Source organism: Carcharodon carcharias, chromosome 15 (genome assembly GCF_017639515.1).
Source record: "Carcharodon carcharias isolate sCarCar2 chromosome 15, sCarCar2.pri, whole genome shotgun sequence".
NCBI classification, from domain to species: Eukaryota; Metazoa; Chordata; class Chondrichthyes; order Lamniformes; family Lamnidae; genus Carcharodon; species Carcharodon carcharias.
This window is the reverse complement of record NC_054481.1, coordinates 59,988,545-60,015,325: the sequence shown is the minus strand read 5'-3', so window position 1 is coordinate 60,015,325 and position 26,781 is coordinate 59,988,545. Positions and strand designations below refer to the sequence as shown.

Sequence of the window (26,781 nt, the reverse complement as noted above, 5' to 3'; positions counted from 1 at the left end):
TCATCAGTTGGTATGAAATAAAATAATCCTAGCTATACTTACCTGATGAGAGAAGAACATAACTTCTCAGGAATTGTAGGATGTGGTACAGGAACACATTTTTTCCCCTAGACTATACATAGGAACATAGGAGCATGAGTGGGTCATTCAGCCCATTGAACCTGCTGTACCATTCAGTATGATCACAGCTGATCATCTGATCATCCACTTCCAATGCCTTTTTCCCCACACTATCCCTTTGTCATTGGTATTTAGAAATCTGTCAATCTCTGCTTTGAACATACGGAGCTTCCACAGCCTCTGGGGCAGAGAATTCCAAAGATTCACAACCCTCTGAGTAAAAACAAAAAAATTCTCCTCATCTTGGTCCTAAGTGGCTTCCCCATTATTTTGAAATTGTCCCCTCCTTCTAGTCTCCCTAATCAGGGGAATCATCTTATCTGCATCTACACTGTCTATTACTTTTAAGTATTTTGTAGGTTTCAATGAGATCACCTCACATTTCTTCGAAACTCTAAAGAATACAGGCCCAGTTTCCCCGATCTCTTTTCATGGGACAGTCCTTTCATCCCAGGAACAAGTCTGGTGAATCTTTGTTGCACTCCATCTATGGCAATAATATCCTTCCTAAAGTGAGGGGACCAAAACGCGCACGCTACTCTAGGTGCGGTCTAACCAAGGTTCTATACAATTGAAGCAAGACTTCACTACTGCTGTACTCAAATCCTCTTGTGGTTAAAGGCTAACATACCATTAGCCTTCCTAATTGCTTGCTACACCTGCATGTTAACTTATTGACAAGGACACCCAAGTCCTTTTTGTACATCTTCACTTTCTAATCTCTTACCACTTAAGAAATACTCTGCACATTTGTTCCTCCTACCAAAGTGGATAACCTCATTTTTCCACTATTTAAGAAGGGAGGGACAGATATTCCCTTTGCCATGTTATTGCCCGCTCACCAAGTGTCCTCTTGAAGCGGCTTTGCATCTTCCTCAACACACATTTCCCACCTAGCCTTGTGTCACCTGCGAACTTGGAAATATTACATTTGGTCCCCACATCCAAATCATTGATATACATTTTGTACAGCTGGGGCTCAAGTACTGATCATTGTGTACCCCACTTATTACAGCCTGCCAATGCAAGAATGACCTATTTATTCCTACTGTTTTGTGCCTGTTAACCAATCCTTAATCCATGCCAGTATATTACCTCCTATCCCATGTGCCTTATGTCCCCCACAGAAGGTTAACAAAATTATCAAAAGCCTTCTGAAAATCCAACTATACTATGTCCATTGACTGCCCTTTATCAATTTGTTATTAACATCCTCAAAAACCTCCCACCAGGTTCATCAAACATAATTTCCCATTTATAAATCCATGTTTACTATGCCTAATCAGATCATTATTATTCAAGTGTCCATTTATCACATCCTTTATAATAGATTCTAGCATTTTCCCTACTACTGATGTATGGCTAACAGGTTTGCAGTTCCCTTTTATCTCTGTTCCTCCCTTCTTAAATAATGGGGTGCAATCTGCAGGAACCATTCCAGAATCTAGAATTTTGGAACAGATCACCAATGCATTCACTATCTCCATAGTTTATAGAACATCAGGTCTTGGGGACTTATCAACCTTCAGTCCCATTCTCAATTTCTCCAATACAACCTTCTTACTCATAGCAATTTCCTTCAATTCCTCAGTCCTTTGGATCTCTAATTCTGGGATTTCTTGTATCATCTTCAATGAAGGCAAACACAAAGGTAAGCAGTTAGTTTCTCTGCCATTTCTCTATTCCCCATTATGAATTCTCCTGACTCTGCCTGTAATGGACCCACATTTGTCTTAGCCAATTGCTTCCTTTTTACATTACCTATAGAAGATTTACAGTCTGTTTGTTTTTTTTTGGCTCGGTTGCATTAATATCCTATTCTCCCTTTCTTTATCAGTTCCTTGGTTCTCCTTTGCTGTATTCTAAAATGCTTCCAATCCTCAGGCTTACTACTATTTCTGGCAACTTTATAGCCCTTTCTTTTAAACTTGTACAATCCTTAATTTCTTTGCCATGGTTGACCGACATTTCTTTTGGGTTTTTGTGCCTTGAAGGAATGTATAATTGCAGTAAACTATATAATAGTTCTTTGAAGACTATCCATTGCCTTTGTACAGTCGTATCTTTGATGTATTTTCCCAATCCACCTCAACCTATTTGTCCCTCATGCCTTCATATTTTCCTTGGTTTAAATTTAACACCCTGGCTTTAAATTGAACTACCTCACTTTCAAACATAATGTAAAATTCTATCATATTATGGTCACTCATTCCTAAAGGTTCTTTTACAACAAGATTATTAATTAGCCCCTTTTCATTATATAATACTGCATCTAAAATAGCCTGTTCTCGAGTTGGTTCCTCAACATACTGTTCTAGAAAACCATCCCTAATGGACTCCAGAAACTTGTCTTCCACAGCATTAGTGCTAGTTAGGTTTACCCAGTCTAAATGCAGATTGAAGTCATGATTACTGTATTACCCAAACTACATGCTTCTCTAATCTCCAAATTAATACCATGCTCCACACTAGTTTGGAGGCCTGTAAACAACTCCTGCTTCCCCTTGGTTTCTTAGCTCCAACCAAACAGATTCCACATTTTATTCTTCCAATCTGAGATCCTCCCTTACTAATGTACTGATCCATATCTTAGTGCAACACCACCTCTTTATCCTTTTTGCCTGGCCTCCCTAAATGTTGAATGTCCTTGAATATTCAGTTCCCAGCCTTAGCAACGCTGTGGCCAAGTTTCTGTAATGGCAGTTAGATCATACCCTTATACCTCATTTGTGCTTTTAAATCAACTATCTTGTTGTGAATGCTGTGTACGTTTGGGTAGAGTTCCCTTAACTTAGTCTTTTTGACATTCCGTATTCTAAGCTTAGTTGATACTCATCCTTGTTTCGCTTGCCTTCTAATTTGATTTGCTACTTTTCTACTTCGTTTCCAGTTTTACTTCCTTTCAATTTGAATCTGTACACTCTTAACACAAAATGATCATTAAACAAAAATTAATTATTATGCTGGACAAAAAAGGTTGGAAAGATTTCAATACAATCACCAAAAAATGATTCAAACTTGCACTATTTCTTTTATCCCAGCAATACCATTATAGACAAAAAATTCCAGTGAAGATTTACCACCATCTCAACACCAAGGCTTCTTACTTGGGCTGGTTCAGTTGCAAATAGTTTTCTTCCGGTGGATTTCTAAGCATTCGTTAGGTGCATTTTCCCCAGCTGAGACACCCAAAAACAGCAATCCAGACTCACTATTACTTGAACTTCAGAGCAAACACATAAGTTCCCTAAACTCAGTTCCTCAACAGTCTTGCAGGATTTCTTACTAGAGAGCTTAGAATTTCTGCCTTTACTCTCTGGCATACACACGCTGACTGAACTGCCCTTCTGACTTTCCCTTTGTCTCCCTGGACCCCAGTCGCTATGCAACAGCACAGTTTTTATTTTTTCTTTTCCTAAATTCACTGAACTACTAACCCCTTTGTAACCCATTTCTGACTTCAAGGGTTGTATAACCTCATTAAAAATGCATATATACAAATAGACTTCGCAGCACCAAGCTCACAAAAACTCTAAATGAAACTAGAACCATGTTCCATCTTTCTTAACCCACAAATAAAAATTAAACTTAAGTCATACATTGTACCTAATAATATTTAGAGGAGAGAACTGTGGGAAGATAATGGCAGTTCTGCCTTTAACTTTGCACTGAATTTGGCTAGAACAGCTTAGAAAACCAAAGAGACAAAGCTCAGATTGAGAATAGGAGGGGCTTTTGAAGTGGATAGCCTTTGTCCCCAGTGTCTGTACTTGAAACATCAGCCATCTTTTCTCCTCTCTGATGCTGAAGGACCAGTTGAGTATTTCCATTATTTTCTGTTTTTAATGCAAAGTTGTACTGCATTCCAAGCATCAGCTTGGCAACTTAACTGCAATAAGTGAAAATAAAATGCCATCAGAGATCTTCACATAGTAATATTCCATGAGAGGAAGTTCTTTTTGTCAGCTGTTTACCATACACCATGGGTTGATGAGGGCAAAAATCAAAATAATCAGCCTTTATTTGCACATTTCTCATGGTCACTGACTTCTATTGGCAAGAAAGCATAAAGACCACACAATGGCCATAATTGTCCACAGCCATTTAATGAAGCACTGATTTACTAATCACTACTTGGGTCTGCATCCAAACAAGGTTGGAAGGTATACCATATGCAATATAAAAGCAAAGTACTGTGGATACTGAAGATCAGAAATAAAAGCAAAAAGTGCTGGGAAAACTCAGCAGGTCTGGCAGCATATGTGGAGAGAGAAAAAGAATTAACGTTTTGAGTCCGATATCACTCTTCTTCGGAATTGACACAGTAAGCAATGTTTGGCTGTTTGATTTGGGTAATTGGAATGATTGGCTGGCACCAATCTAACAATTAAAAGATTCAGGATTAGTCTGGGCTCAAACTAAGCAGATCATACCTACATCTCAAAGCTGTACTTCCGTGCAGGTATGCATTACCAGGTGCAACCCTGTCTAATGATGGATGTACATAGAATTAAGGGGGAATGAATAAAGGGAAAAATGGTTCAAAGGCAAAAAGTGGAATGTGATTGGTTTTCCACAGGTGCTGTGTGGAGTGTACTTCATTCCTATTTACTCTACACGAGTGATCCTGACCTAGGAATTGAGAGGACAATATTGAAATTTGCTGGTGACATCAAATTGAAGGGGGTGATTGTGCAAGACTGAAGGAGGACATGGATAGGCAACCAATATAAGCAGATAGGTGGCAGATGTAGTTCAGTGGAGATGTAATACATCTTAGACCAATTGGCCATTTCCTGTCGTTTGTATTAATTCAAAATGTCTGCACGAAATTGCGGCAGCAAAGCAAACTATACCATTTGGCCTGTGACATATTCAGTCTAGAACTTTTCCTGTTGGAACTTGCTTTAGAGTATTGAAAATCTCTGAATTGGCCATTTCTCTGATTCTCTCCAAACGTGATCTGCAAATGTGTGGAGAATTTTTTTTCCCCAGAGAGCCATTAGTCTGTGGAATTCTCTTCCCAGTAAGCAGTGGAGACTGGGTCATTAAATGTTTTTAAGGCTGAGTTAGTTAGATTCTTGACTGACAAGGGAGCCAAAGGGGATAGACAGAAAAGTAGAGCCCACAGTCAATAAGATAAACCATGATTTTATCAAATGGCAGAGGCTTGAGGAGCCAATGATCTAGCGCTACTCCTGCTCCTAACTTGTATGTACCTGGAACCACGGGAGTCTCATGAAACTTTACCATTATCTCAGGTTGCACCACGTGCTTCTGACAGTAAGTGTAAGATATGAGCAATCATCAACTCATAGAAATGGATAAAACACCTAGCCTACTCTGATTAAACTCCTCCATCCTGCCCGGAGTTTGTATTGAATCCTATCCTGTACATCACCTTTTAGCTCCACGTAATCCTGCTTCATACCTCCTTAGAATCTAGTGACATTAATGAAAATGTAGAAATTGAAAATGTGGACATCTTATAATTCTGTCAGACAAGTCCAGTATCCTGTCATTACACATGTGCCGAATCCATCTGAGCCTTTATCTCCTATTAGCCTGGTAGCATTGTTAGTATGGAAAAGGAAGTAGGTCATTCAGCCACTCGGACCTATTCTATCATTCAGTAAGATTGTGGCTGATCTGCACCCTAACTCCACCCACCTGCCTTGGTCCATATCTCTTAATACTAAAAGTATTATCAATCTCAGATTTAAATTATTAATTGATCCAGCAGCTACTGCTTTTTGTGGAAGAGAGTTCCACACTTTTACCAACCTTTGGTGAAACAGTGTTTTGTAACTTCCCTTCTGAATGGCCTGCTTCTGATTTTAAGCTCAATTCCTCTTGTTCCAGACCTACTCACTTCACCATCAGAAAAAGATTCTCCAATTCCTTTCAAAGAACTATATAATCTCTCCTCATAACTTAACTCTTGGAGACCTGGTAACAGTCTGGTAAGTCTGCACTGCACTCCTTCAAAGCCAATATATCCACTCTAAGGAAGGCTGCCTAAAACTGTACACCCCATTCATGGCCCAACCAGGGCTTTGTATAACTGTAGCAATACTTGCATCCTTTTATATCTAGTCCTCTAGATATAAAGGCTAAAGTTCTATTAGCCTTTTTGATTATTTTTTAGAAACATAGAAACTTCATGGTACAGAAGGAAGCTATTCGGCGCATTTTGTCAGTGAGCCCAAAAGAACTAATTCCACTTTCCAGTTCTTGGTCCGTAGCCCTGTACTTCAAGTGCATTTCCAAGTGTTTTTTAAATGGATCTGAGGATTTCTGCCTGTACCAGATTTTCAGACAGAGAGTTCCAAATCCCCACAATATTCCAGGTGAAAAAATCTCAACTCCCCTCTAATCCTTCTACCCATTACCTCAAATCTATGTCCCCTGATTATTGAACTACCTGCTATGGGAAATATATCTTTCCTATTCACTCTACCTAAGCCCATCTATTTTAAATCTTCCCCCAGCTTCTTCTGTTTCAAAGAAAGCAACCCCAGCCTACCCAATCTTTCCTCATAACTAAAATTCTCATTTCTTGGCAGCACCCTTGTAAATCTCCTCTGTACCCTTTCTCATTCTTTCTGTAATGTGGTGACCAGAACTGCATGTGGTATTCTAACTGTAGTCTGACTAGCGTTTTATATAATTCTAACATAACCTCCCTGCTCTTTTACCCTATGCCTTGGCCAATAAAGGAAAATATCCCGTCTACCTTCTTAACTGCCTTATGTACCTGTCCTTCTTTCAGGGCATGCACTACAAGGTCTGTCTGTTCCTCTACACTTTCAAGCATTCTGCCATTTATTGTGCAGTCCCTTGTTTTGATTTCACTCCACAAATGCATTACCTCACACTTCTCTGGGTTGAATTCTGATTGTCACATTTCTGCCCACTTTTCCTGCAGTCTACAGCTTTCTTTCTCACTGTCAACCACATGGCCAATTTACGTATCATCCCCAAAATTTTAGACATGCCTCCTATAGTTAAGTCATAGATATATACCACAGAGAGAAAGGTACCCTGTACTGGACCGTAAGGAACTCCACTGTCCAGTCCCAAAAACACCTGTCGGCCATCATCCTTTGCTTTCTACCACTGAGTCAGTTTTAGATCCAACTCACCACCTTCTCTTGGATACCACGAGCTTCTAATTTTCTGACAATCTGCGCTGTGGGATGTCAAAAAGCTTTCCAAAATCCATGTAGACAACATCAAACGTGCTACCTTCATCAACTCTCCTTACCTTCTCAAAAAAATTCAATCCAGTTAGTCAGACACAAACATTCCTTAATAAATCTATGCTCACTGTACTTGATTAATATGTACCTTCCTAAATGGCGATATATGCTGCCTTTTCAAAATTTTTTCTAATAATTTTCCCACCATCACAGGCTGACTGGCATGTAGTTACTGTAGCCTTCCCTTTTTAGACAATAGCATAAAGTTAGCAGTCCTCTGCCATCATATTTGTTGCCAGGCAGGATTGGAAAATGATGGTCAGAGCCTCCGCTATTTCTTCCCTTGCTTCTCTCAGCAGCTTTTCCATTTCATCGGAACCTGGTCATCCACTTTCAAAGATGTAAGCAGCTTAATATTTCCATCCAATATTTCATGTTCCTCTTCCTTAACTACAATGTAGCTTCATTATTCTCCTTTGCGAAAACAGCCGTAAAATATTCAGTATGAGCCGTGCCCGTGTCTTCCGCCTCCAAACAACATCTCTTATTGGGTCTGCTCTTTCCTTTGTAATCCTTTTGTTCTGTTTGTATTTATAAAATATCTTTGGATTTTTTCAGTTTTACTGCCCACTATTTTTTTATGCTCTCTCTTTTTCTCTCTAATCTCCTTTTTAATTTCACCCCTGCACTTGCTATACTCGTCTAGGCTTTCTGCAGTATTGAGCTCCAACAAAAGTTTCCCTTTCTCCCCATATCCTTTTGTGTATGCTTTTTGATATCCAGGGAGGGGTCTAGATTTGGAATTCCTTAGTGGGAATATATTTGTTCTAAACTTCTCTATTTCCTTCCTGAATGCCTCCATTTCTCTGGCATTGATTTACCTTCAAGTAGCTGTTTACCATTCACTTTTACCAATTCACATCACAGCTTAATCAAATTTGACCTCTTCCCTCTTGATCTATCTTTATCCTTTTCCATAACTATGCTACATCTAACTAAACTCTGATCACTACCAGTATAATGTTGTGAACTATGAGGAGGCTAGTTTTAAGAGAACATAGGCTGGTGGTGTGGGTGGGCATGTGGCAGATGAGACTTAATGCAGAGAAGTGTGAAGTGATACATTTTGATAGGAAGAATGAGGAGAGAGAACGTAAACAATTCTAAAGGAGGTGTAGGAACAGAGATCTGGGGATATATGTGTACAAATTATTGAAGGTGGTAAGGCAGATGTGGTTAACAAGATGCATTATATGTCTAGTCCTCCTTAAAAGTCTGACAGTCATCTGTTTCCTCCCTGCCTGCCTCTCATCCTTAGGGTGATCACCTGCGGACCGCGTAGCTCTCAGCCTTGCAGATGCACCACAGTGACACCAGCTGTTGCACACACTTCGAAACCTGGGGCTCAGGTTCCTCCGCCTGATGACATTTCCTGCACAATTACTTGTCCAGGACATGAGCAGTGTCCTGGAATTGCCATATGGCACAGGATGTGTATTCAACAGGACCAAAATGCCCTTTTATGCCTCTATTTATTATGCTACTCTCTAAATTTGCCAGAGATAAACTTAGCACTTACTTAGACTTAAACCTACTTAAAATTTACCAACTTAAAATTTATTATACCACTAACTAAATTTCTTAATTTAACACACTACCCAAATTTACAGAGAAAGAGAAGACAACACTCATCAACCAATCACCTACGCGCTGTCCTGTTGTGTCACTCCTTGACATTTTTTTCACGGAATATATGCTGCCACTGCTCCTCCTGCCACTACCACTCTGGTCCATCTTCTTACTTGTCCACTATATTTTAGTGGCCTGTGTACATGGGCATCTAAATTTCTTTGGATCTCTATTGTCCCTAGCTTCTCACCATTTAAAAAGTACTCAAATCTATTCTTTTTTATTTGGAAATGAATAACTTCACACTTAATTTAAGCATTGAATTCCATCTGCCACAGTTTTGCCCACTTATGTAATCAACCAATGTAGCCTTGTAATTTTATGCTTCCAACTACACTACTGACAATGTCAGCAATGTTAACTGGCAAAGTTGTCTATAAAGGAAGAAAGACTTGCATTTTTATGACACCTTCCACAACATGAGGACCACCCTTAAGTGTTTTATAGCCAGTGAAATACTTTTGAAGTTTAGTCACTGTTGTAATGTAAGAAACACAGCAGCCTATTTCCATAGAGCAGGCTTAATAAACAGCAATGTGATAATGACCAGAAAATCTGTCTTTCTGATAATGTTGACACAGAGATAAATATTGTCCAAGACACCTGGGAAATCTTTGGTTCATGAAATCTTTTATGGCCACCTGAGGGAACATAAAGGGTCTCGGTTTAAAGTGTCATCTGTAAGATGGCACCTCTGACAGTGCTGCATTCTCTCAGTACTGCACTGGAAAGTTAGCCTAGATTTTTGTGCTCAAAGTCTGTTGAGCGGGAGTTGAACCCAAAACCTTTTGACTCAGACAAAAATACCACTCTAAACAGCTCAAATTTCACTAAGAACTAAGTTACTTTGTTCTCAGATTCCAATAACTTCCCCACAATAGATGGGTTTTAAATTTTCTGCTTTCTCTCTCTGCTGTACACCTTTATCAGGCTGGGTTTCTAGATGATCTCTGTGGATTGCCACCTTGATGTGGTGGAGAGACTTGTGACCTCTGATAATCATTTTGAGCGATGCTGTCAGGGGCTCCTTGCTCTTGGTCCTCAGCAACAGAACAGGTGAAGGAAGACTGCGTATTTCACCAGCTGCAAAGGCGGAAGAAGACTGCAGCGTGAAGGTGGTCCCAATCCCCTTGATTTGACACTTCAACAAAATCTGATCAGCCACTCAAGATCATGTGGACAATGATGCCGCCCCATGGCCCCATGTTAAACAAAGTCATTCATAGGCTTCTATCAGGGGCCATTCTCCAAGTCCTGTGGCAATGGAGAATTGGCAATGGGGACAGAGCTGTGAACCTGGGAATCCCTGGTCAAGAATCTGCACACAGGCGGCAGATGCATGAAGGCCCTTGAACACCTGTGTTGGGACAGAGATGTCCCTGGGCAGCAGCATCTGTGAATGAGCAGCCCTCTTTAGGATACCCTCTGCTCACCCCAAATGGGGAGGGGGCTAGAAAAGGGGCCCTAAAAATAGGCTGTTCCACTTCCTCTTGGCTGGGGAACCACACTCTGTGGGAACATCTTCTTTGCGGTTAAAGAAAGAAAACTTTAAATTTTACAATTATACATTTTACATCTTGGATTGTTAGAACATTCATGGATAATCTCAAGGGCGACTGTCCAGAAAGAAAAACTGCAATCATATCACATGAGCAATCCAGACTCCAAATTGACATTGCCACCCTCAGTGAGACTTGCCTTCCTGGAGAGGGGCAGCTGAAGAAACATGCAAAGGGTACGCCTTCCATTGAAAAGGAAAGACTGACAGTGAGCCTTGTGCCCATGGAGTTGGTTTTGCCATCCAGAATAGGATTTTGGATGCACTGCCGGAACTCCCCAATTAATGAAAGGTTCAGGACACTTCACCTGCAGCTTAGCCCTAACCATTATGGCACCATCATCAGCACTTATGTCCCAACCCTTGACTCTGATGAAAATGCTAAGGAAAAGTTCTATTCTGACATTGATGAAGTCCTCACTGCCATCCCAAAAGAGGAAAAGATCATCCTTCTGGGGGACTTTAATGCTAGAATTGGCCATGACTCCAATGTCTGGAGTGGAACCATTGGGAAAAAACGGGATAGGAAAAGCCTAAGCAAATGGCATCCTCCTGCTGGCAAAGTTTGCTTGGCATAGCCTTATAACAAACACTTTCTTCCATCAGAAGGACAAATGCAAAACCATATGGAGGCATCCTAGATCAAAGCATTGGCACCTCCTGGATCATGTCATTGTTCGAGTTAAAGATCTAAGTGATGTCTGTATCAATTGATCCATGTGGAAGAATGATGCCTGCTGGACAGATCATCAATTTGCTTGATCGATGATGAACAGCCACCTAGCACCAAGACACTGCAAGGCTCAAAAACCCAAGAGGAACTCTACCCTAAAGCAGCCAGACTGGAGTTCCAAGCATAGCTTATAGCCAATCTGGAAAATCTTCATGCATCCAACTCAATTCCAGAACAGTGGGATCAAAGCAAAGTCAGCTATACTAGACTCCTGTGTCTAGACCATTGGGTTAGAGTATCGTTGTTACCAGGACTGGTTCGACAAAAATGATGCTCAAATATGTGACTCCTGGAACAAAAATGAGCAGCCTTCGTTGCCCGACAGAACAGCTCAAGGTCGCAAATCAAGAAGGTAGCATTCCAACATTTTGAAGCTGACACCTGGAGACAAATCTGGAAAATAAATGACAGGTGGTGGGAAGATAGAGGCCGAAGATCCAACAATATGCTTCATCATGACCTACAAAACCTTTTGAAGCCACCAGGGTTATCTATAGATTCAGGTCAAATGGACAAAGTCTCCTTCAGTCACAGGATGGTGTTTCTCTGCTCAAGGATGACAATGCCATCTAACAATGATGTAAAGAATATTTTCAACAACTCCAACAATGAATCCAGTGGCAACTCCAAGCTATCCCCCAGCACACTTTGGTAGAATCCATGGGTGAATTGCCATTGATGGAAGACCTGCAACAAGCTTCAAATGGATGAAAAACAACACAGCCTGCAGCCTCAGTGGTATTCCAGGTGGGGTCTACAAAGCCAGTGGACCATTGCTCATATTCCAGACTCCATGTACTCGTCATACGGATTTGGGAGGAAAAAGAACTCTTCCCCTCACTTCAAGAATACAATAATTGTAACTATTCACTAAGAGTGATAGTTTCCACAGCATGGTTTATCAAGGTATTTCCTTCTTGTTCATAGCCGGGAAAATCCTAACATGCATTTTTCTAAATTGCTTATTCCCTGCGTCTGAGCAAATCCTGCCAGAGACACAGTGTGGCTTTAAACCTTCCAGAGGAACCTCCACAATAACAGACAAAGCCAAGAAAAGTATAAAGAACAACACCAGGAGCCCTTAACAAAAATAAAAATACCTGGAAAAACTCAGCAGGTCTGACAGCATCTGCGGAGAGGAACACAGTTAACATTTCGAGTCCGTATGACCCTTCAACAGAACTAAGGAAAAATAGAAAAGAGGCGAACTATAAGCTGGTTTAAGGGGGGATGGGTAGAGCTGGATAGAGGGCCAATGATAGATGGAGATTGCCAAAAGATGTCATAGACAAAAGGACAAAGAGCTGATTATCTAAGGAATGTGCTAATAGGTGACATTAAGGGTAGAAAGCAGGACGAGTAAGGTACAGATAGCCCTAGTGGGGATGGGGTTGGGGGGAAGGGATCGAAATAGGCTAAAAAGTAGAGATAAAACAATGGATGGAAATACATTTAAAAATAATGGAAATAGGTGGGAAAAGAAAAATCTATATAAATTATTAGAAAAAAGGGGGATCGGAAAGGGGGTGGAGATGGAGGAGAGAGTTCATGATCTAAAATTGTTGAACTCAATATTCAGTCCGGAAGGCTGTAAAGTGCCTAGTCGGAAGATGAGGTGCTGTTCTGCAGTTTTTTGCTTTTACCAGGAGTTCTTCATTGCCTTCATCAACCTGACCAAAACGTTTGACTCAGTAAAGTGCGAGGCTCTAGATTGTGCTCCAAAGATGTGGATGTCCGAGAAACGTCATCACAATCTTGCAATTGCTTCATCATGATATGATTGCAGCTGTCTTGGGAGATCTGAAACAGGCTCCTTCAAAATCCAGACCGAGGTCAAACAAGTCTGTGTGATAGCCCTCATTCCATTTACAGTCTACTTGACAATGGCTATTCACCCCATTAAAGATCAACTACTCTTTGGTGTCAGCTTAAATATTGTCCAGATGAAAAACTATTAGTCGCTTCCATGCCAAAACTAAACTGACTAACATAAATATACATGGTCTACAGTTTGTGGATGACTACAGTGTTCTTATCCACTGTGCACCAGGTTTGCAAGTCCCTCTTGATCTCTTCAATTCTGCATACAAGAAATTTGGCCTCCCCTTGAAAACAAAATTCATACATCATCCCACAGTTGGTCAGCCAAATATTCCACCTCCCATATATGTTGAAGGAGAGTCTCTGGAATATGTTGAGCATTTCCTATACCTTGGCAGCTACCTCTTGCAAAAGGCCATCATTGTTGAGGCGATCCAACACTGGATCAGCTGCGCCAGCACAGCCTTCTACAAACTACGGCAGCAAGTATTTCACAAGACCATGAAAGTCCTTGCGCACAGAACAGTTGTCATCACCATACTTTTGTACTGCAGTGAGATCTGGACTGTGTATCAGTGATACATAAGAATGCTAGAGAGGTTCCATCTGCAATGCCTCCACCACATCCGCCAGGTTCAATGGGAGGACCATCAAATAAACACTACTGTCCTTTTTGAAGCTGACTCCACAAACATTCAAGCAAAACTCCTGCAAAAAATAAACTTTGATGGACTGGGCACTGTGGATGGCCAAAAACTAGGTTTCTCAACTCATAAGTGACCAACATTCTAAGGAGGACAAAGAAAATTCCTCAAAGACACTCTGCAGCTCTCCTTGAAACAGCATTGACAGCATTGTTTAAGGTGGTGACAACTTGTCCATCAACCTGAATTAAGATTTGAGTCCCAGCGTCTCAATGATGAGGCAAAGCGGTGGCAGAGAAGGAAGGAAAAGGAAGCAAACCCTGCACTCTGAATCCCACTTCCTTGTGGGACGTCCAGCCCCACGTGCCCAAAGATTTGCAAGTCGAGATTTGGCCCAAAGACCCATGGCAGAAACTCGCAACGCTGAGTAGACATCATCCTTGAATTGAGGGATTGTCGACGATAGGTTGCATGTCCGCTGCGTAGCCTCTGGTTCTATCATGGCAACAACTTGTGTTATTTGTGTGCTTTCACTCGCTAAAGAAAATAAGGGATAATACTTCCAATGAGAATAGTTTCATTATAGTGGTAGCTGAAAGTATGCAAGGATTTAAAGCTGAAATTAGCTCTTTGGAGTTATTTCTCAAAGTTTTTGGAGTCCAGTTAAATGTGCATGGCATTTGCATAAATTGGCAGAAAGAAAAACAAACAATTATGCAAAAAAGGACTCCATTCTTAGAAAATTGTTGGCACTCTTTTGTTAAAAATATGAAGGAACCTGGTTTAAAGTAAAGGTTCCTATGACCTCAAGCCTTCATTGACATTTGCTCTGAAAATTACCTGAACCATGTTTTTGTCATTGAGCCAGGTTTGGGTGTGGTGCAGATCCTGTTCTTTAGGAGATTAATATTGTTTTACTAATAAAAGCAACACTAAAGGAATTGTATTTATTAACTAGGATGTTGCTGTTGTTCTAACAAAAATGCCATTTTAATGTTTGTTGAGTTTGATCTTGCATTTTACCATACATGTGACAGATTGAAAGCACATTATCCAGAAATGTTGCAGGTCAAACCTTGTTAGAATATATAATTGATCATTATATATTTAAAATTATGGAATTGATAATCACAAGCTTGAGCTGCACAGAGATTTAAATGTTAGATTTGCAGCTTTGTTTTACCCTATTCCTGAATGAAGAGTAGAAATTTACAGTACTGAAGGTGCCTTGCATGTGGAGTTGAATTTCCCTTATGTGGTGAAGTTCTGCACCAGAGACAAGGGATTCTGGGCAGTATCCCCATTCTTGAATCACTGAGTTCTGTCGCAATTGTCACTAAGCTAATGCTGATCAAAAATGTAAAGTGATCAAATATTAAGATGTTTTTCTTAAGGGAAGTACATTCATCTGAATATAGTCACTTCATCCGAAATATAATAAATAGACTATAGAAATGTACCTCATCCAAGTTTCTGTGTGTTTTAGATCACGAGATCTGAGACTCCTACAGTACCTTCCATAATAGGTAGGGGAAGTTTACAAGGTATGACGTGTTGCCATTGTCTAATATTTATAGAGACTTGTATTTAAATTAAACGGTAGAACATTTAGTAGGTGTGTGCGCAGTTGTTGAGTGAATCGAGGCAAGCATGGTAACTGCAATGATTAGAGAATATGCAGCTGATCCTATACTTCTGCATTATGACTCAGAGAGTGAGTATATGTTCTAGGTTACTGATCCGTGATTGGAGTTAGGTTGCTTCCTTTTAATTTCTTTCTCAAATAGTGAAAATTAATCGAAAACATGCTTTTCTCTGGATCTAATCTAGAAATGTGGTTAAGAGGTCATATCTCCACAGAGCTGGAATGCATTGTTTCATTTCAGCTGGAGTCATTGCTATTCTTTTTAATCCAGTACCAGGCTGGTTATGTTGAGAAGTGTGTTGTGATGGGGGCCTCATCCCCAGTGCATTAAGCAGGTTACTGACTAAAACATATCCTGGCTTGTGTAGCTAATCATGGACTGTGACAGCCTTAGGCCTGGCTGTAAGAAGTCACTATTTCTTTGGAAATCCATGTACTAATATGAAAGCATATAGTTCTGGTTGGAAATTCACAAGCTGAGTTATAGAAAGAATTTGACTCCTGCATATTTTATCATAAGTTTATGACAGGAACTCAGCACATGTTCTATCAGGAGTGCAGTGGCTGAAGATTTGCCACATTAGAGCTTTGTTAGAAGCACTTCATTTTATTGAGCTTAATTTTGGTGGTAAACTCACCAAATTAATGTTGGAGAATTGAACATTTCTCCACTATTTAACACTCTTTGACAGCATCAAATCTCCTCTGTCAGACATAGGAAAAAGAGCAGAATAAAACTGCCTATACTTATCGCCTGCTCCACTATATGACAATTCCATTTTACAGATCAGCCCTCACTTTTGAGTGACATGGCCAATTAGGGGTGTGTTATACTCTGTATCACTAATTGATCGTGTTATTCAAAAGCCCATTGAGGGCTGATGTGTAAAATGCAATTGCCATTCAGCAACACTTTTTCATGCAAAGAGCAATAGAAATCCAGCACTTTCTCTCCCAAAATGCCGTCAGTATTGGGTCTGTTGGAACTTTCAAGACTTAAAAATTTTTGTTACTAAGGGTATTGAGGGATATGGAACTACAGCTGGTAAATGGATTTGAGATGCAGATGATCCATGATCTAATTGAATGTCGGAACAGGCTTGAGGGGCTGAATGACCTCCTCCTGTTTCTAATGTTCCAACATGAATTCTGGATGGAATGGGATTGATGGGCTGAATGGCCTTTTCTTGCTCTGAGAGTTAAGTTCTTAACTTCTACTGTGAGAAGGTGCACGTGAATGGACTGAGAAAACCCTATCTTAATATACTTTGGTTAAATAATGGACTGATAGTTTCTGATTTTATTAAAATATATATTTTATTGGTTAACATAATTGATGTTTGACATTTTTTTCATCTATTTAATACTTTAGGATTAAAAAAAACCCTTATTCTGCTTGGACGATAAGGTGCATAATTAATTCCACCAATTAAAGCGCAAATAGGTTGAATTGCTACAAGAAAATATAGATTTAAGTATAAAATATAGCTAGAAGAGGAAGACCTATGAATACAAATTTAGCATCTGAGAGTTTCTATTCGCAGCTTTATACAATACTCTTAACCTGAAACTTTCCATCTGTCACTTGAGTATCACAATTCAGTCAATAAGTAAATAGGCACTGTAGACTTAGTACCACTTTAAGCAAACTAACCATGATCTGCATGGGCGTTTGCCTAGATACATATTGCATTATTTCCTGGTTAATGTTTGCTGTTAAATTGTGCTAAGTTCTGCTCTGATAGGGAAATTCTTTCTCCTATTTTATGTAAATTTTTTAAAGGGAAAATAGGATAATTATTTGAAGAAGTGAAGAAAACCGAGCTATGGGGAATGGGGATGTAGAATTCATTTTGTGTTGCTTTAGCAAAGAGCTGGCACAGATGTAGTGGGCTGAAGAGCCTCTTTCTGTGCTGTAAATTTCTATGATTCAGTTACTGACTGGTTTGTGGGCAGCTTGAGAGACATTTGGAGAACTTTGTGTTAAGTGTATCACAACAAATTGTAATTAGAAATTCTCAGATTTTGAATTTGTATTTAAATGATATCCTGTTTTAGTTATAATTTAAACAAATTTTCTTCTTAAAAAATATTTTTATCTGACCATTGTGAGCTCTCTAGTATGTGTTAGTGAACTAAGGACTGCACTCTGGGGAAGCAGTGGCGTGGTAATAATGTCACCAGGCTAGAAAGCAGAAATCTGGGGACGTCGGTTCGAATCCCATCATGGCAGTTGGTGGAATTTAAATTCAGTTAACAAAGTCCACCTTACTAACATCTGGGGGCCTGTACCAACATTGGGGCAGCTGTCTCATAAACTAGTCAAGTAACAGCACTGAAGGTGGCAAGGGCACAGAATGTACTCTGGGTAGGGGACTTCAATATCCCTCACCAAGAGTGGCTAGGTAGCACCACTACTGACTGAGCTGACATTGCCCTGAAGGACTTAGCTTCTAGACTGAGCCTGCGATAGGTGGTGAGGGAACCAACAAGACCTGCTTAGTCTTCTCCTCACCAACCTACCTGTTACAGATGCAACTGTCTGTGACAATATTGGTAGGAGTGACCACCACACAGTCCTTGTGGAGGCAAAGTCCTGTCTTCACAATGAGGATGCCCTCCATCATGTTTTGTGGCACTACCTCCATGCTAAATGGGATAGATTTCAAACAGTTCTAGCAAATCAAAGCTAGGCATCCATGAAGCACTCTGGGCCATCAGCAGCAGCAGAATCATACACAACGTCAATCTGTAACCTCATGGCCCTGCATTTCCCCCACTCTCCCATTACCACCAAACCAGGGGATCAACTCTGGTTCAATGAAAAGTCCAGGAGGGCATTCCAGGAGCAACACCAGGCATAACTAAAAATGTGATGTCAAACTGACGAAGCTACAACACAGGATTACTTGCATGCCAAACAGAGAAAGCAGCATGCAATACTCAAAGCTAAGCAATCCTACAACAAACTGATCAGACGTAAGCTCTGCAGTCCTGCCACATCCAGTCATGAATGGTGGTGGACAATTAAACAACTAACAGGAGGAGGAGACTCCATAAATATCCCTATTCTCAATGATGGGGTGGCCCAGAAGATCAGTGCAAAAGATAAGGCTGAAGCATTTGCAACAATCTTCAGCCAGAAGTGCGGAATGAATGATCCATCTCAACACTCAAGAAGTTCGACACCATCCAGGACAAAGCATCCCGCTTAATTGGCACCCCATCCACAAACATGTCATCCCTCCACTACCAATGCACAGTGGCAGCATTGTGTACCATCTACAAGATGCACTGCCGGAACTCATCAAGGCTCCTTCAACAGTACCTTCCAAACCCATGACCTCTACCACCTAGAAGGACAAGGGCAGCAGTTGCATGAGAACACCACCACCTGGAAGTTCCTGTCCAGTCCACACGCTATCCTGACTTGGAACTATATTACCATTCCTGCACTGTCACTGAGTCAAAATCCTGGAACTCACTCCTGAACAGCACTGTGGGTGTACTTACACCACATGGACTGTAGCGGTTCAAGAAGGCAGCTCACCACCACCTTCTCAAGGGCTATTAGGGGTGGGCACTAAATGCTGGCCTAGACAATGACACCCACATCCTATAAAAGAATTTAAAGAAACTGAGAGTTGATCTGATCTAACTGAGAGTTAAATCATGCTTACTCTTGTTCCTAAGGCTCCTGCAATGCCCTTTTCTGGCATTATACTTGATGGAACAATTGTTCCATTAATTTTAAGGTGTGGTTGAGAAGCTTGCCAAGGAATGTGAGTTCACACTTGCAGTTGCTGAAGCTATATTATGTTTTGGCCAGGCAGCATCTTGGATGCTGCATTCAGTTCTGCTCACCAAGGTGCAAGAAAAATATCCAAATCCATTCCTAACTCTCTCACTATGGCTCAATGTATGCTGTTTCATTCTTTTAACATTTTTTTATCTTTTCTTCCCTTCCCTTTTTTTAAAATATCTTAGGATGGCTACTGAATGAAATGCTTTGTGTCAGTTTCTACATTGAAGTGCGATATATGCACAAATTGTTAACACCGTCAGGGGAACACGTCCTTATTCACTGTTAATAATTCGCATACTGGCTGTTAAGAGGCTTATGATAGCAAGTCTGCTCTGCCCTTTGCTCAGCTTTCCTTTCGGAAGTGTCAGATGTGGCTCAGTGGGTAGCACTCTTGCCTCAGAAGGTCATGGGTTCAAGTCCCATTCCAGAGACGAGCTCAAAAATCCAAGCTGATACTCCCAATGCCATACTGAAGCGCTGTTTGAGGTGTCATCTCTTTCGGATGAGAAATTTAAACTGAGGCCTCATCGGCTTTCTCAGAATCCATGGAACTGTTCTGAAGAAGATCAACAGAGTTATTGCTGGTGCCCTGGCCAATATTTATCCCTCAATCAACATGACTAAAACAGATTATCTGGTCATTTTCACATTGCTGTTAGTGGGAACTTGCTGTCACAAATTGGCTACTGCATTTCCTGCATTACAGCAGACACTACTTTGTCAACGGCCAATTGAGGCCATTTAAAAACTAATTCAACTAGTTAATGGACCTGCCCATCCAACCTTAAGGTTGGCGAACAGGCCGGGAGCCCTGGTGGGCTTTAGAAAAAGGGCGGGATGAGGTTTCATGAAGGTTTTTAAAAACTTAATAAAAGTTTGAATAAAAGTGATGGACATGTCCCAACTCGTGTGGCAGTGTCACATGAGGGGACATGTCAGGGAAGTTTTATTTTTGTGCATTGACCATTTTTGAATCTGGCGCTGATCTCCCTGAGGCAGCACTTAGCCTCAGGGAGATGGGTGCGCTCTTTCGCGTGCATGCGCGAAAGAGCACACTCCCAGCTTCGGGGATCCTCCCCGCCCACACAGGGAGCGCATAGCACTTCCTGGCAGACGTCACGTTGGGCAGGCTTTAATTGGCCCATCCACTTAAAATGGCGGCGTGCCCTCAATTGGGGGTGCTGTTCAGAGGCACACCTGCACCGGCCTGCTCCTGCACTCCTCTCCCCCCCCGCCCCCGACAAGGGGAAATTTCTTCCCATATGTTTTAGCTATTTTTCATTAACAATCTTTTATGTAATATATCTATTATACATCACATTTGAGTGCCAATTAGTGCAGTTTTCCATTGGAGAATCCATCATTGTGTGACAATTAACTGATTGCATCTAGAACAAGAGTGGATAAAATGGACTGTCCTGCTGCACAGATTGGAACAAATGTGCTGTATTGCTAGGTTGCAAATGCTGAAAGGGGACTCCAGTAGATTCTTGCTAACACTGGCATCTTTTATTCACATAAACTATCACTTGTGGATGTGAAACTGGATCATCTTACAGCAGTTGGAAACACTGAAACCAAAAGCTTCAGTACATGCTGAGTGTTGAACCTTTCTACCTGTTGTTCATGAAGCAAGTGACTGTGGCTGCCTGATACTGTGCCTGTTGCCTTCCACACCCTTGTACTAGAGTTTGAAAAGGCCCAGTTGGACAAGTTTTCAATTAATGGAAGTCGCCCTGCAATTAATCACAGCACATTGAATCTGTAGACATTTCAAGAAATAACCACACAGATGGTGAGTCATAAATCTTATTGCGACACCAGGATCCAGATGGATGGTGATAGAATAGCAACAGTTAAATCAGCGCTTTGTTCAACTGCTGTGGGACCAGCAAAGCTTCCCTGTGTATCCTTGTGCCAATTTAATCTCCACAAAAAGTACTGTACTTCTCGTAGTACATGGCCAATATCCTTATTCTGCTTGTTGTAATGTCAAACTCTGTCATTGTGCCTTTGTATAGCTATTAGGTGAGAACAGGATTGTTGTTTTTTTTTAATTTATTCTTTCACCTGACGTGGGCATTGCTGGCTAGGCCAGCATTTATTGCCCATCCCTAATTTCCCTTGAGAAGATGGCAGTGAGCCAACTTGTTGAACCGCTGCAGTTCTTGTTGTGTAGGTGTTGTTAGCAAGGGAGTTCCATGATTTTGACTCAGTGACAGTGAGGGCACAGCGATTATAGTTCCAAGTCTGGATGATGTGTGGCTTGGAGGGAAATTTGCAGGCGGTGTTCCCATGTATCTGCTGTTCTTGTCCTTCTAGGAGGTAGAGGTCATGGGTTTGGAAGGTGCTGTCAAAGGAATCTTGGTGAGTTGCTCCAGTGTACCTTGTAGATGGTACACACTGCTGCCACTGTGTGCTGGTGGTGAAGGGAGTGAATGTTTAAGGTGGTGGATGGGGCTATTTTGTCCTGGATAGTGTTGAGCTTCTTGAGTGTTGCTGGAGCTGCACTCATCCAGGCAAGAGGAGAGTATTCTGTCACACTCTGGACTTGTGTCTTGTGGATGGTGGGTAGGCTTTGAGGAGTCAGGAGGTGAGTTACTCAGAATTGCAGAATTCCCAGCCTCTGACCTGCTGATGTAGTCACAGTATTTATATGGTTGGTCCAGTTCATTTTTGGTCAATGGTAACCTCTAGGATGTTGATAGTCGGGGATTCAGCAATGGTGATGCCATTGAATGTCATGGTTAGATTCTCTCTTGTTGGAGATGGTCATTGCCAAGCACTGTGTGGCGCGCATGCTACTTGCCACTTATCAACCCAACCCAGAATGTTGTCTTGGTCTTGCTGCATATGGTCATGGACTGCTTCAGTATCTCGGGAGTCGCTAATGATGCTGAACATTGTGCAAATCATCAGCAAACATCCCCACTTGTGACCTTATGATGAAGGACAGGTTATTGATGAAGCAGCTGAAGGTGGTTGGGCCTAGGACACTACCCTGAGGAACTCCTGCAGTGATGTCTCAGGACTGACATGATTGACCTCCAACAACCACAACCATCTTCTTTTGTGCTAAGTAGGACTCCAACCAGTGAAGAGTTTTCCCATTGACTCCAGTTTTGCTAGGGTTCCTTGATGCCACGTTCAGTCAAATGTGGCTTTGATGTCAAGAGCAATCACTCTCACCTCACCTCTTGAGTTCAGTTCTTTTTTCCTTGTTCAGACCAAGGCTGCAACGAGATTAGGAGCTGAGTGACCCTGGCAGAACCCAAACTGAGTGTCAGTGAGCAGGTTATTGCTGAGTAAGTGCCATTTGATAATATTGTCGATTACAACTTCCATTACTTTGCTGATGATTGAGAATAGACTGATGGGGCTGTAATTGGTCAGGTTGGATTTATCCTGCATTTTGTGGACAGCAATTGGAAATACAAGTGACTACTACCCTAAGACCAGGAACTACATTGCAGGCTGAGTGTTGAATCAGCTTGCCTGCAGTGCAGGCCCCTTCTGTTGATATCTTGCCAATACATGCTGTCAAAGTTTATACATCAAAATGCCCACATGCACAAAGTACCAGAGGTGATGCCATAAAACTGCAAGGAGTTGATGGGTTTCAGAAAACAAGGGAGGAAGGTAGAGAAGAAGGGGTGAGAAAAAAATATTTTAAGCAATAGTAATATCGACAATGATAGGCTGAATTATATAGATTGAGACAAGCTCCATAACTTTTCTATGTTTTTGAAAAATTCACTGGAACTAAAAATCTATTCTATCTATTAGTTTAGCAATTTTGTTAGAAACTTTCTAATTTGAGAGGCAGTGTATTGTGGTTCATGCAGATTGATTAGAAAATGATAAGGAAGGTGTTTTGGGGCTGAAGAGACAGAAATAGTACTCTTTTAAAATCCAGATCATTATCACTTTTTTTTTCTTGCAAACCACAGTGGAATTTGCTTGCTGTCCCTGGTTTGTCAGCTGCACCATTAGTCAATCGTTTTAAGGGCTTCCTGAGTAGCTTGAGATGCGCTTGAGTAATAAGTAAATTATATTTTTAAAGAATAGTCATTTACCTTCTCTGAAGTAATGGATCTCCACATACCTGGTTTTAGGTTAAGGAGGATCCCATGTATTGTGCTGCAGAACAAACATGGGGCTACCTCCCTGGTTGATTGGCGTGCTAATACTTGCTATCTTGGCTCACAGAGGGTCTAGTCACTTAGGTGAGACACCAGAGGTTGAATGGCAGTCACAGAATTAGGCTTCAGCGTAAGTAAGCACACTTGACAAGAAGCAAGAATTCCATTAAAAAAGATGCAAAACAACTTGTACCTGAGTATGAATAGTACTACGATTACTGCAAGGTTCTGCAATCTGATAAGAAGGACCCAGCCATTCTCTTTAGGTGCTATTTGATGGCCAGTAAAACAATACCTCTTCCTTCTCTCAACCCATGGGCAGTTTCATCGTTTAGGAAATTATTTATCTTCCTTTTTTAACTAAAATGGCAAACATACAAAGCTATGTTATAATCAGGTAGTGTTGTGGAAATTCAAAGTGTTTCATGACCTTAACTTCTGTGGACCTAGTAGCTAAGAATTCAGCAGCACTTGGCAGTCTGCAAAATACAATCTCTTTAACCACAGTGTATTTGTTCTTTCACTCCTTCATAGGCGTGCGCTAATCTGGATTGCACCAGCCAGAGCAATAAGTGTAGACAGTTTAATGATAGATATGTTTTTCCACCCTAGTGAAATAATGCTGAAATATTGATTTTACAACTGACCTCTTCCTCCTATTGCCCACCATCGCACTATTTCCAGACCAGGGCATGGACAAGTGTTCTGCAGTCTGACCTTTGCCAACTCTACTCTTTAGCCCCTGAGTTAAGTTGGTGATTTCTAATTCACTTTCCTCTCCCAGCGTAGATATGCTTGGCTCAGAATCAGTGCCTCTCCTGACAACACGACTGAGATCAGGCATGTGCAAAGAGGAGGCTATGTCTAATAGCTTTTTATTGCATGATATTGGACATTGATTTTGATCTTTTAACATCTTGAGTGTTTCAGAACATTTGATTGCTTAACATCCAAGTTTAGGAGCTATATTAGACAATAAATGTCAAGGGCTGAACCGTATGTGGCACAGAGCCAATGGCAACTAAGTCTGTATTTGAAGCTGCACTGAAAGCCTCAAGCAGTAAAGGTGCTGCTATCGCCCTCAGTGTCCCTGACTTAGTGAGAAAAATCATCAATCCATGTTAAACATAAATGGATATGGGTGGATTTGTATTTTGATTTATTTTCTTTTTCTTTGAATTTGACAGCAAATATCTTTTTTGTTTCACTAGTGTGCTGTCAGCACAGTGACTCTCCCAGAAACACTGCTCTTTGTATCCACTCTTGATGGGAACTTGCATGCTGTCAGTAAACGGACTGGGGAAATCAAATGGACCTTAAAGGAAGGTAAAACTTCTTTAAATTGATGTAACATTTAAAAAAAAGCAAGTTGCCATTGAGACTTTTCTGCATACATAACAAAAAAAATCACCAATATGTTGAAGATAACTTACTGAGTTTAAGCAGGATATAGCTAACTGATGATAAACTTTCTTCACTCCTTCCTGCTTCCTGGAGCTGTCAACCCCTTTCTATGTTGGGGCTCTAGGTTAAATACTAGAAATAACACTGGACCTAACAAAACTGTCTATAATTCAGGGCTACTGATATTCAGTTGTTAATTTCACCCTGAATAAATAGAAATCAGCAACGAGGCTGCTTTTCCGATTTGGAGTTAAGGTATATTGTTTGGGTAGTACAGAGAGAGCATTCAAACAATTGGTATTATGCAGTGACATGATGCAGAACTAACACTGACTTTTCCCTGTTCAGAAGCATTGGAATATGTAGTACAGATTGCACCTTGTGGGTCTGGGCCAACATGAGTTAAAAGCTGGCTAATAGTCGGTGGAAACCTTTCTCTTCACCCATTATTAGTCTAGATCATCCACCAGAGTCTAATGGCTGCTGCAAGAAAATTTCTGTTATTAATTGCACTTGGTGATAAAATTACTGTTAGTAATGTTAGGGAAGGTACTGTGGGTTTCACTCAGGTTCTGCTGTAAAATACTGATTTCTTTGCTGGCTGTAAATAACCTTCCAGCTGCTGCAATGACCACGAAACTCGTGATGTTTCACAGTAGAATATTCTTAAAAAATAAGAAACAAACAGGTGCACTGGCACTCTGTATTAATAATACGTGGATCTTCTTTCTCCATTAGTTTCCGCAACCACTGAGTCACCAGTCTCATTTGGGCCATGTGAATAAGGTGGTGAAGTAATTCCCTTGAAAATTGGCAAATTACAGAATAAGTAAAGCATTAAGCTCCCTCCCATGTGGGTTGCAGTGCCTTGATTGAGGACTGGTGTGAGGTGACCTGAGATAAACAACATGACAAAAAAAACTAATCAAAGCTCCCACACCCCACAGAAAGTCTCTACATAAAGGTGCAAAATGTAGACATATAACATGTTTTAGTTAGAAAATGTCTAATTAAAGAACCAGCAGTCAATCATCAGTGTGAGGGCTGACATGAGGTGGTTTCTCTGTTCAGGTGGCCTGAGAATTCTACACGATGCTTTAAAGTTAACTGGAGCATCATAGAACTTTTACATAAGATTATGACAGGTTTATATAAGGTAGACAAAGAAAAGCTGTTTGTTCCCATTAGTTGATCATACAAGGGCTAAAGGGCACATAATTAAGGTTTTTGGCAAGGGATACAGGGAAATGTAAAGAAGGACATTTTTACTCAGCAAGTGGTGATAATGAGCTGGAACTCATTGCCTTTATGAGGGTGGCAGAAGCAAAAACAATCAGTGATTTCAAAAGTAAATTGGATAAACACTTGAGAGGAATAAATTTTCAAGGCAGTGAGAATCGAGCGGAAGAATAGGACTGACTGGGAGACTCTACAGAGAACCAGCATGGACTTGATGGACAGAATGGCCGCCTCCTCTGCCATAATAACCCTGTGAGAACAATCTGGTACTCCAGTACTGCACGATGTTTGGCACATGAGTGCAAACTCTGTCAATCTTCCAGTGTCAATTACCCCAACAAATTTAAAGAAAAATCTCCAGACTGGTTGAATAGATATAAAATGGCTGCAAGTTTCAACTAAATTTTCAGCTTGGGGTAGCAGAGTGGATCTTTGTTTAGTATCTTTTACAGGGTCTGTGTTAAGCACTGTTACTTTTCTCTAACAGCATTGATTCTTGCCTATAATTTATTTTTCAGATCCAATCATTCAGGTTCCAGTCTACCTAGCTGAGTAAGTTTCTGTTAGAAGTTATTATTTGTACTCTGAAAATTTCTGCAGAATTCAGGCTTGAAGTGCTATGCTATGAAGACATCTAATTATTGACTTTGTGCATGATTAAAAGTTTTGCACCTGTTGGGTGTGGGGAATTGTTGAGTGTTTGCCAAGAGCCATGTTGATGGGTTGAGTATGAAATTTAAATCAATCAAAAATACAGAAGGCACTAAACCACACGCTTC

At 40.8% G+C, this 26,781-nt stretch overlaps 1 protein-coding gene across 5 annotated transcripts in view; it reads left to right on the top strand.

Moving 5' to 3' along the window:
* The window catches only part of ern2 (endoplasmic reticulum to nucleus signaling 2), a 90,265-nt gene that overhangs the window by 4,444 nt on the left and 59,040 nt on the right, over positions 1–26,781 (top strand). For 3 of the 5 annotated variants that reach the window (XM_041207145.1, XM_041207144.1, XM_041207141.1), the window contains exons 2-3: positions 24,571–24,685; positions 26,521–26,554. In XM_041207145.1, the coding sequence (XP_041063079.1) occupies positions 24,571–24,685; positions 26,521–26,554 (149 nt within the window). Of the gene's footprint in view, positions 1–15,391; positions 15,482–21,524; positions 21,585–24,570; positions 24,686–26,520; positions 26,555–26,781 lie in introns of those variants that run through there. The other 2 variants (XM_041207142.1, XM_041207143.1) reach the window with 2 other exon arrangements.